This window comes from Olea europaea, chromosome 15, assembly GCF_002742605.1.
Source record: "Olea europaea var. sylvestris chromosome 15, O_europaea_v1, whole genome shotgun sequence".
NCBI lineage: Eukaryota > Viridiplantae > Streptophyta > Magnoliopsida > Lamiales > Oleaceae > Olea > Olea europaea.
Window position 1 is genome coordinate 5,815,342 of NC_036251.1, and position 12,447 is coordinate 5,827,788.

At 34.1% G+C, this 12,447-nt stretch overlaps 1 protein-coding gene across 1 annotated transcript in view; it reads right to left on the reverse strand.

The window, feature by feature from the left end:
• Positions 1–3,616: 3,616 nt before the first annotated feature.
• Positions 3,617–12,447, reverse strand: part of LOC111409945 (CDPK-related kinase 3-like) — an 11,388-nt gene continuing 2,557 nt past the window's right edge. The window contains exons 2-11 of the mRNA XM_023040075.1: positions 10,637–10,767; positions 9,701–9,742; positions 9,425–9,533; positions 9,244–9,322; positions 7,813–8,109; positions 7,381–7,490; positions 5,503–5,607; positions 4,905–4,967; positions 4,326–4,493; positions 3,617–4,216 (exon numbers count right to left, since the gene is read on the reverse strand). Coding sequence (XP_022895843.1) covers positions 4,082–4,216; positions 4,326–4,493; positions 4,905–4,967; positions 5,503–5,607; positions 7,381–7,490; positions 7,813–8,109; positions 9,244–9,322; positions 9,425–9,533; positions 9,701–9,742; positions 10,637–10,767 — 1,239 coding nt within the window. The 3' untranslated portion in view covers positions 3,617–4,081. The remainder of the gene's footprint in view (positions 4,217–4,325; positions 4,494–4,904; positions 4,968–5,502; positions 5,608–7,380; positions 7,491–7,812; positions 8,110–9,243; positions 9,323–9,424; positions 9,534–9,700; positions 9,743–10,636; positions 10,768–12,447) is intronic.

The window sequence follows — 12,447 nt, forward strand, 5'->3', positions numbered from 1 at the left end:
TTTGTATGCATAAATGATACATACATATATAGATACACAGTACATGTACACGAGAGAGAGGGGGGTGCGGGGGGTGCATGAGGTCGTGGTCATTTCTGGAACTCCAGCTGGTAGGGCCAGTGTCTGCTAATAGCTTTTGTCTTTTTCGTTTGAAATTCAATTTTCTCCCTTGTTATAACCCCCATCATACAATTCCTCCTCTTCATCTCTCTTTCTCTCTCCCCCTTGAAAGAAGGCGAAAGTTTTGGGGGATAAAGAAATGAGAGGCCAAAAACTGAGATAAGATCTCACACACAGATACACATATATATGTATATATAATTGATGAAGGGTTTTTGAGATGAAAAATCAAGAAAAGGAGGGTGCTTTTTTGAGGGGAATGTTGTCTGGCTCGAGAACTCTTTTGTTTCGATCAATTCATAAACAAAATAGATCTCTTGCAAGCGTTGTCGGACCAGGCTTCATTCCCCCCAATTACTGCTTCTTCTGGGCTTTGATTAATTGATCTGAAGGCAAATAAAGGTTCGATTCAAATTTTTTTTTGCAGTTTTTGGGACTAAATGGAATTCCTGGATAAGGGTTTTCGGCAGATTGGTGTAATGATTAAGGATTTTGACACTTTTTTTCGAAATTCTTTCTGGGATACCTAGAAAAGTTTCATCATTACATTCTTGAATTTCTCTTTTGTGTCAGATGAAGCGCCTTTTAGGGTTAATCATATAGAATGATTTTGGTCATGATAGCCTTTTAGATCAGATCTGGCATTTTGTGGTATATTCAGATCTGGCTTTAAAATCCCTCTTTCTCAACCTTTAACCCCACTCCACGCCACCCCTCCCCACCCTATAGGGTTTTTCAAGCTGATTGTGGATTTTGTTTCTTTTCAAAGATTTTCAGGAGTGGCAAGTATTTACTTCATAGTGGCTTAATTTCACTCCGTATCATATATACTTCATAGTTTTGGTTGAAACCCTAATATTTTGAACAAAAACTCACTCTCACATGTAATCGTTTTTGCTATAATACTAGCTAGTTTAAAGCCCTTTGTGGATTTTGATTTCAAAACATAACTAATTGACCTTACCAAACAAGTCATCAATAGTTTGATACATGAAACTTGACATAACGGCTGCATGACTTGTTTTCAACTAATGGACCTTACCAAATAATTCGTCATTAGTTTGATACGTGGTGTTAGACATGACACGTTTTAACCAATCAATGTCACCGAATAAGTCATTGACAAGAGTTGAGGCTCTGCTGCATGGGATATTTTTAACTATAATTATGATCTAATTGCTTTGAGATTTGAGAAATTTTATATTGTTGCACGACAATTAATGATGTTTGTGATTAGGTTTGTCTTGTCTTTTAGCAAATTGCATTTGAATCCGAGCTCGTATTGTGACTTGTCAATGAATATGAATGATGGAAACAGTTGATTGAAAAGATAAACAAGAGAAAAAAAAGGTCTATTTTCTTTAGACTTTCCCCCTATAAACGAATCACCATGTGCAATCACTTGTAATTTTCTCACATAGATTAGTCTTTGACATATTGGACAAAATGTACCATTGGATTGTGATGCCTATCTCTTTATTATTTTCAATTGTATGCAGTACGAAAAGATCATCACCTGTCTTGAAAAAGCTTGAACTTTTCGTCAGTTTAGAATAATAAATGTGGCTCTAAAGTTAATTAGTAATAATGGATATCAGGCTACTGTTGATTTCATGAAAATTGTGCATCTTATATTTGAAATTACTTATTCTAACTCTAATTGGAAAAATGTAAATTGCATTAAGTTTTATTTCATGATCTTTAACTGGAAAACTAGGAAAACGGATTAACGCAAACTTAGAGAAAATTCAAATATGAAAGACTAGGACTTCAACTCTACAAAATTTTCTAGTTTAATTCATATAACCAAGTTATTGGTAATATTGTGTTGATGACCATGTCCCTAAATTATTCAACAATCTCTTTCGAGTGGAGTCGAACCTATTATTATGTTTGAGTTTGCTATATCTATATGGGGATTGTGAATATAACTAAAGCATTTTAAAAAAAATCAACATCATATAGCGACCATATAGACTGTAATTCTCTATATCCACCCTCTATCCGAACCTATGTAATTTGTTGAGAACTAAACACGTATTTCACCCCAGTCAATACGATCCTCGAGTGTCGTCCTAGCATGTTGGAACTTACTACATATATTCGAATAAAATCAAGAATATGTCAGTGTAACTGAGTCCCCAAAATTATATCTTACTATACGAAAAGAGAATAAAAACGATTAAATGCATTTTTTATTTTGCTAATATGTCAAAGATGGTTCTTTTTTAAAAGAATTTTTTTTTTGAATTATGTGTTTACTTACTAGTTCACGTTGAGGCAACTCAACATTATTATGCATTATGACATGTTCAATATATCAGTCTCAATAAATCATCGAGCAAATGTTTCATATTATTTAACCTCTAATTTCTAAACCACAACTCATAACCTAGAATGGAACGTTCAATTGGATGATAACCGATGAAGTTTTGCATGCTTCCAAAATCAACTTGTCAAAACTAGCCAAATTACTCAACTCGAGCGATGTTTACATACTTATTAGCCAGTTAAGACGTTCAATCGCTGTCTTATTTTACCTGGACTTTCTCGAGTTACTCTTTTAACTTTTCTCTAATTGCTCAGAACATTGAAAAATTCTCGAAATTTTAAGTAGACATGTTCTATTTTCATCTTGTGTGTTATATGCTTATCTAAATCTGCTATATAATGCACACAAAATCTCTCTTGCTCTATTCTCTCTTTATCTTCCCTTTGGAATCTTTGAGAGATTTTATGTTGTCTATTATTCTGGTTCCTATGTTTTTATTTTGTCATGGGTTTTCACACCCTTCTTTAACTCTCTTCTATTAAGTTTGCACTAAAAAAAGGTGCTTGAGGCTTTACTTATTTTCTTGAAAATGGGTGGTGACAAGAAAAAATAAAAATAAATCCCCGTTCCTCCGCCGCCAGGGGAAGCTGCATAAAAGTTGGACAAGGAGATGATCAACAGAGATTTGTGGTTCAAGTTATTTATTTCAATCATCCATTGTTTATCCAATTGTTAAAAGAAGCTGAAGAAGAATATGGATTTGATCAGAAGGGCATAATTACAATTCCTTGCCATGTCAAAAGAAATTCGTAATATTCAGAGCATGATTGATAGAGAAATCCACGATAGGGGGGGGGGCATGATGAGCAACCCTTCGGACAAGAATCAAGTTCTCAATTCTCGCCCCATTCGGAGCCAGACAATGCATTGGCACGAGTAATCTCGCTATCCTTAGTTCGATAAGTATCAAATAAATAAATTTCGTCTCATCCACTTTTCATGAACTTCCTAAACACGTTTGATTGGGGGACGAACGGACCTAAACACGATTAAATAAATAGGAACACGTAAGATATTTGTATGTTGTCATGTACAATCTAACATTCCAAACATGCCTACACCATCAGAACTCATACACCCAGCAGTGATTAGTGCAGCTTCATATCAAACATAACAAGGTAACAAGGAACTCAACAAACTGTAAGCACTTAAAATACTTGCCAAAGATAAAAATAAGACTGAAGATTAAAAAATGATGCAGCATTACCAAGCATAAATGCTGATCTTTGTAACATATACACAATCATGATTGCTAATAAGTACTGAAATCCCGGTAGGAATATTAATAGACAAAAATTCTACGATGTGAACTATTGACACAGTTATAGAGCCTCGTTTTTATATTTGTTGAAAACTTGAGAATACTTCTTTGATGGACAAAAACACGTACAGTCCAAGTTACTGTACATGTTAGCATGAAGAAATTCTTGACTTCCAAACGGCCTAAACATCATCTAGTTACCTAGTACATCTGTAAAGACTTTTTTTCCCAATCCTAAATGTAAAAACTTCCCATGATCTTTTGAATGATTGAATCTTTAATTGCCATTTTGACCAAATGATAATTTGAAGAAAATAAGAAGAGGAGGAAAAAGAAGAAGAAGAAGAAGAAAAATGAGAAAGGAAAAGCTAGTGATGTCTTGTATTTGAGTTACGAAGCGTCAAACCGTGCAAAAATTTGGTATATCCAAGTAAACTGAGTTTTCTGTCACTCCTTATCCAATCTTTGAGCACAGAATGAGCAGTGGGGCCCACATTCAACTCCTGCATAAATAAAGCACAAACTTAGGACCTCTTTGATTAATATATCTATGTATAAATCAAACAGAATAACTGAGCTATACAAAACTGGTAAAGCCATAAATGTAGATACCCGAGCCAATTCCTCTACTGATATTACTCGGTTACCCTCTTGTTCAAAATACTCAAATGCTGTAGATGCAATTTGCTCCCATTTGTCAAGGGCCTCCAATTGATACGTACTGGTTGCAGCTGCACAGAAATCTTCAAAGTCCATCTTCCTATAAGACAATGGTGCCATCTGAAAATGAAAAAGACCTCATTAAAAGGGTCAAGTTACTCTGATGAAGGAGAGGATAAAAAAAATCCCAATAACAGTCTGGGATTCCATTTGTCCAACTCATTTGGCATGAAGCTTTCAAAGACAGTTGAAAAAGTGAGCATTTGATGTGTTAGTTTACATTTTTATCTTCAAAGTTGTGGCTGGGATTATGCAATATAAGGATCTTTGGTAATGAAGACGATATTTGATGAATTAATATATTTCAGACAAAAATGAGAATGTTCCATACTGGACAAAGTATTTCACAGTTATTATTACACGACTTAAAATCTAGCTCATAAAGAAAGATTAATAAATTATAGAAAATTATTTGAAATATGCAAGATATATATATATTTCTCATAAAAATAAACAAGTGCAGAAGCTGACCGTGTGTAGAATATCGGGGACCCTAGAGACCTTCATAGCATCGGTGGCATTCCGTGCAAGAGCCTGAAATTCAAGTGGCATCCTCCTTTCAGCATCAATTTAGCCTATGCTTGACCCCCATTTTTTCAAAACTTATTTTCAACCACATTCTCCAAAAAGTCACTATTCCAAAATACATTTTCTTACCAAAATGGGGCTTAAAATGATAAAATACTCTCTATATCAAGGAATAACCTCTTTCTTCATTTTATTTATTTATTTATTTATTTTTTTTTTTTTGAAAAGCCAAAAGTTCATTAAAAACAAACATTGTAGTAAGAAGACAAAGCCAAACTAGGATCAGTGAAGATCTCCTAAAATAGTTTCTCCAAGTGCACAAGTAGGGTTTAATGTAATTTCCAAAGGCGTCTAAGTGCCTTTCAATTTCCAAACAGGATTAATTGGGTTCATCACTTTCACCAAATCACCAGTAGTATGTAAGGACTCTCTTTAAAAGATAAAAATACAATGATCTTGCATAGGAAGGGAGTGAGGTGTGGATGTGTATACATTTACAGAGTCAGATTATATATATGTAGAGAGAGAGAGAGAGAGAGACCATTTTGAAGTTGTCAAGAGAGACTAGCCCATCCTTGGGCTCCAGAAGCATGAATTGAGCTTTAAGATAAACCAATTCATCCTCAGTCAAAGCTTTCGATAGAGCCTGCAAGTATAGTAGAAACAAATCAAAATATTACTTTACAGCTCAAGATAAAGTTATCTTACAGCTGATGGACTGAAAATAAAAATGGAGCTATTGCATTTGCAGCCAACTAGGTGAACAAGTTCAATTTGGAAATTTGATATAAGATACTAGGCAATAAATACATAATACATTCTGATATTGAAAATATACGACTTTTTAGTTACTAAAAGGTGATCCGTCATTTTCTTTTCAATTATTTCAAAAATAGAACACCTACATATAACAGGGGGAAGCAAATAAAAAACCAATTTTTGGAGCAGGTAGAAATTCTTTTATTGATATATCAGTAGGTAAAAAGCAGCAAGATTGAAGACAATATCATGAAAGAGAAAACAATACTTCGGTTAATAAAGCACGACAAAATATAACAAGCAATAGACGCCATTAACATTGCACGAGAACTCAAGAGCAAAAATGATTGGTCCATCCCCATCAAATGAATCCCAGCAATGATAAAGAAAAGTAAGGGACAAGTTTTACAAATAATTAAGGTAGAAACAGTCTTGTTATAGCTGGCATACACAACTATATCATTCTAAATCACATGAATTTGACCCAATTACACCCGCTAAGTAAATGGGACTGGTGATACATCAGACTTCCCAAAACAAAGGGTGATGTCTCACCAAATGAAACTATGATGCTCCATTCAAGGATCAATACATATTCTGTAAGTTAACAAAATTCTTGGAACCAACTAAATTCCACATCCCAAAGTTCAAATTTTTTAAAGCAGTGATAGTCAAAATTGGCAAAAGATCTTTTACAGTGCTAATTATAAGAGATATTTCAAATTCCTGTCTCTAAAATTTCGAGTCTGTTTATATTTATGGAAGTGTCTGCGAGTTATATTATTGTTTTACTTTATATCATGTCCTCTACATGTCGCTGACAAAAATGTCAAAACTTTCATGAAAATTAATCAGATCAACTTTTGCAAGAGTCACAACAATCTTTCACCACACCATAAAATATAAGATGTGTCCTGATGTTGCAGAGTATGATCATGTTTGGCTAAGCTAAGAAGTTTACTTATAAGTAGATTTGCTAGAATAAGTAAAAATGTAAATTTAAAACAAAATCAATTATTTTTTATTAGGGAAAGTTAGCAAGAAGTTACTTATTTTGATAGTAAATAAATTTTATTTTTTTCCCCTAAAAAGTAACTTTTGTAACTTAAAGCATGAAACAAGTTATCCAAATATGTTCCAGGACAAAAAATTGTGTAAGGGAAATTTATTTTCCTTTCAGACAGCCACACAGGCTCGTATCATGAGTTCAATATTTATTAATCAAGTATACAAGGTCCTATAAAATTCTATATGTAACACAAGTGTTCACACCAATATTATGTGCAAAGATTAATATATGATATAAAATTTTTCCAAAGTAATAAATTATTTTCAAAAGTATTACTGATAAGCCATATGGCAACTCATGCAATTCAGCCGGTGCCTGTACAGAATTTAAAGTCTAGATGATCATATTTTACTTGAACACCCAGGGAGTTTTGAGACATAAATTGACCATGATGTGCTTCAATCCAACATCAATGACCGCACATGTGAAATGTAAAGCATTACACACAACACAAACAATTAAGTAAACATATAGACAGCTAAACAAGCATTTAGCTCTTTAAAATAGTAAAATCATATAAAGAATTCTGATTCAAATACTCGCAGCTTGAAAAAGCAATAAGTGAATCATTCCAATCAGATAAAACAATACCTTTAGCGCAGCACGTTTGAAAGGTGTAGCGTGTAGATATGACTTAACCAACTTGTAGACTAATATATCTAAAGGAATAGGATAGCTCTCGCTTCGCAACCATGGATGTGCTGCATTTCAATATGTTTGCATCAGTTCATGTATTGACAAGAGAAGTATAAACAGATAGTGCATTGCGAATCAACAGAGAAATGTAGATGACAGGTCCTCAGTGATTACAGCATTTTCAAGAAATAATTATAGCTCCCCAACAAAGAAACATATAACTGAATAAATGACCTCCAGCAACAACTTCCAGTACATATATGTAAAAAGCAAAATTAACATCCTAGACAGCTACAACAGTTGAAAGATCCATGGAATTACATAAGCAAGTGAAATTTGGCACTTTCAAGGAATTCTACACAGCAGTAAAAGTAGTGGATTACTTACTCAAAGCTTGAGCAGCAGTCATTCTTTTTCTGTAATCCTTGTTTAAAAGCCTTTTTACAAAGTCCTTGGCTTGTGGTGAGACAGAAGGCCAAGGCATGTCCTCGAAGTTTGGATCAGCTCTTAATACTGAACGAAATATTCCAGATTCTGTCCTTGCCCAAAAAGGTCTGCTTCCACATAGCAAAATATAGCAGATAACGCCAATGCTCCAAATATCAGCCTCCAAACTATAAGATCTATGGAGTACTTCTGGTGCCACATAATAAGCACTTCCAACAATATCATTTAGTCTTTCATCTGCAGAAACAAAGATTTTGGATGACAAAAGAGATTATTTTTCTCTTGATTCTCAGGGTACACCGTAAAAATTGAAGCTATAAAAGACTGCTGTTGATTATAAAGGAATGATATGCCCAAGCCGATAATAACCTTTCTTTTTGCTACAACTTTCTTGGCATATTGGACCAACACTATAAGCATCATTCTATTTAAGTCTACATTGGGCCTGTTTGGCATAGCTTTTGCTTTTGCTTCCTATAGAAGAGATTTTGGAGGAAGCAACCTCAATTTTTATTTGGAAACTAATTTCTAAAAACACTTCTTATTAAGCTCCAAAAGTTCTAAAAGATCTTCTAACTATCAAAAACACTGTCATAAAATTAGTCAAAGGAGTCCAAAAGCAAATTTTGAGGCTCAAAAGCTCTAGTTGGCTTTACAAAAGCCATGCCAAACGGGCCTTTCGTCTATTTTGAAAAAAAAAAAAAAAAAAAAATCTGTCGTCACGAATCAAATGCCAAAATTAGAAAATTCTTGCAACTGGACAACAGAAAATAACACTGATAAATAAGTTAATTACTGCGATATCATGCAAACTACAAAAAATCATAGAAAGTCATGCTCTGCAAAAAGAGAGGCTGGAGACTAGAGAGTGAAAATTTAAAATGCCAGCAAAATAGCTACTTGCCTGTAGCCAGGCTTAGCTTTCTAAGAGAATTTGGTTCATTTCGTCAGCAAATAACTCACAAATGATCAAGGCATTAAACGAGAGATGTTTTCCAACAAATCACCCTCATCAGGTAAAAAGTAACCAACAATCAAACCTATCATAACCTAATTTGTTTTCATCTGTACTTCAGTCTTGAAGCATGCCAACATCTCAGCTGTTCTATTGAACTTGAAAATAAATAAAGTTGGTTATTGCAATGGTATGGCAGTACAAAAAGCAACAAGTAGCATACACCAACAAACAAGGAATATGATGCTCCTGAGGCACATAAAGTTTGACAGTGTGGCTCCAAGCATTTCTACTGAATTTGATTGCAAAGAGACGTTGAAAAAATGGTTATTGACAAGCCATATATAGAATTCAAACTGACTTCATACAATAAACTAAGAAACGAGAAAACGGGTTAAACTTTATATGATAGTTACCCGGCCTGATAAAGTCAGAAAGACCAAAATCAATAAGCTTCATATCAGCATCTTCTCTTCTAGAGGTAAAAAGAAAATTCTGCAATACAGGTAATTCAATCAACATCAATGAGAAGCTTAGCAGAAAAACGACCATTAAAAGCATCAAAAAATTATTGGGTGATAAAGGCTCTCCATATACCTCAGGTTTCAAGTCACGGTGGACAACCCCTTGGAGGTGACAAAATGAAACTACACTTAGAATTTGTACAATGATAAGTTTTGCCTCCTCTTCAGTATATCGACCACCTCTGCAATGGATAAGTAACAGGTACAGGCATCCATCAAAAAAGGGAAAATATCAGGTACAAACAGCATCCATCAAAAATGGAAAATATCAGAAGAAAAACATTTTGTCACCCATATATGGAGGTCCTGGGGCTTATTTGTTAGATACAGATAAAGTAAGTTCACTCACTTCGACAATATTCTGTCCAGTAGTTCTCCGCCATCACACAGCCTACGAGAAAAGAAAAGAGCTAATAATTGGTTTCAATTATTCACATGATACAGCAAAGAGACACGAAGAATAATGGGTACAACTAATAGCTCTCCAGTAAAAATTAGAAAAGAAAAGTAAACCAGTAACACTAAATTATTGTATGACATCTATTTACTAAAGGTGGACTAAGGACCCCCAATATGGAAAAGCTAAATAAAACCAAAATGATTATGATAAAGCTGGCTAAATATAGTCCTCAAACCAAACTCCAAAATCCTTTAGAAAACGGAAAGCATGAAATAATATCCAAGCAAGACAGAAACCAAAAAATAACATTTTCCAACTGAGCACAAGTTTTTTGACATCCACATTCCAGATGATCCTAAGGCCCAAAGAAGACTTTGACAGGCCCAGTTTGTCTTTGACCAGTTTCAGTCAATAGTTTTGGATTTGGGTGAATATTACCTTCTTTTTAATCATAAATGGTGGGATTTTGGCCAAATACAACATTTTGGGTATCAAACTGCACTTTTCCATTGTCTCGGGAATTGTGCCTGTTCTTATAATTTTCTTTATTTTGTGGGTTGTTTTATAATTTAATTAAATCAGGATTTTGATACAAAGACTGCCAGATTGAATTGAATTAAGTAATCTTCAAAAGTATTCTCTATTTTTCTGCTTTGTTATTCCCATCATCCGGTAACCAAAGGATGGTCCACAAGAAAGGTGGCATGATTCGAACCTTCATATCATATTCTCTATATTCATTCGAATCAACGAGTTTTAGGTTTACTATTTCACACTTTCACTGCATTGTTTTCAAAGAAAATCTGAATGATAATAACAAAGAAGGATCAATTGCACAAGCCATGCATAAACAAGTGTAACTTTGGAAGATAAGGAAATACGTACTCCATTATTACATACACATTGTTGGCATCCTCACAAGCATCATAAAATCTAACTAGATGCTTATGGCCTGAAAGTGCTTTCAAAATTTTCACTTCTCTGCGAACATCTTCAATGGATATTGCAGTTGTCATCTGACAAATAAAGTGTGTTCAATTAAATATATATCAAATGAAGGACAAGAACTATCAATTTGCAGAAAATTGAGTGCACAAAACTTAACGTAGTTGTCTAAACTTGAAACAACTTCTCTAATTTAGGTTTCTGAAATTTGAATGCTCGACTTAAAAGAGGTTAGATTGAAGAGTTCATTGGCCAATGTTTTTAACGCGTTTTCATTTCATGTTAGCTTGTGCGCAGTTGAATGAGTGATTTATACACCAAGAATATGGTGCTATGAACAACCAAGAATCAAGTTTCTACATGAAGACATTTAGATCTTTAATGCTCAACTTTATTTGATAGACTTTCTTTTTTTTCGCATGATTTTGCCCATCAGGAAAAGCCCGGAAAAGATCTCTGTACACTTTTGTCATTTTGTTTAGAACTCCTTAATCTTCATTAATTCTAAAATTAATTATCAACCAATCTCACTTTGTCTTATACCAGTCACATTTAGATTCTAATACATTATGAGATCTGGAGAAAACAGACCTCTCTTGCCTAGTTTAGATACCCTGATATCTCATGGCAATCAACATTTAATGACAAAAGTTATCAATAAAGGAAGGGGAAGGAGTCGTTGTTTTACCATGATTTTTTTGATGTATTTTGTTTGTGGTAACATAAATCCCTCCCTACAACTCATGAATTAAGAATTCTCACAACAACAAGGTCTACTCGCACAAGTGAATAAGTCATAAATTTTAATGATAAAAAACAAAGTCTATCCTTCCAGATTTTCTTAGTAAAAATTATCCTGAGGCCAAGTGTAGCTATGGCAAAAGAAAAAGAAATAAACATGCTGCAAAGTCTAAAGAAGACTATAGGCAGGCGGATAATTGGATTGATGAGTTTTAATCAGTGTAAAAGATTACTTAATGATTTCCATGTTTCACTTGAAACCAATGATAAGCCAGATACATAGTTGGGATCGTTATGATGTGTCATTTTTCTTCTGGAGCCATATCATAAAAAAAAATTAAAAATAAAAAAATAAGAGAGAGAGATTATAACGGCTTTCATACAACAATTCCAAGGCAAACAAGCCAAATTAAATTCAATGCATGTTAAAAATCAGAATTGATGTATAGGAGCTCATGGATCAATAAATTATGACCAACAGTGTACTTTGAAACCAAATTGTTACATAGGAAGAAAAGTCTTATTCCCAGTTTCCCAGGCATATGCCACAAAGCTAATGGGCATCCTAGAGAAGAGATCTGCTTTATGTGGTCTTGTTAATTACAGAACTAATTTGCTCAACTTTGAAAGAGAAATTTTCTTATTCGACGGGAAGCTGGCTGGTTGAATGAACGTGCAAGGGTCAGTATGTTAAGCCGTGGAAATATTCCCAAGCTAACAAATATCTGCATTTTTTTTTTTTCCAAATAGTATGTGCGGGTGAAATTTGCTGTGTTTGTTAATGCTTAAAAGAGTTATGTATATCTCATCACTTTCAATGCAATAAAAGCATTCAAATAGAGAAGTAAAGAAAGACAGACTTCACTTGCACATAGAAACGCACACCCAACTCTTTTTCACCCAGCTCTATCAATTCTTACAACTCTTTTCCCACCAGAAATTCATTAACCAACCTAGAAAAAGAATTTTTTTCTCCCAATTCTCCCTCCCCCCCCCCCCCCCCCCCCCCG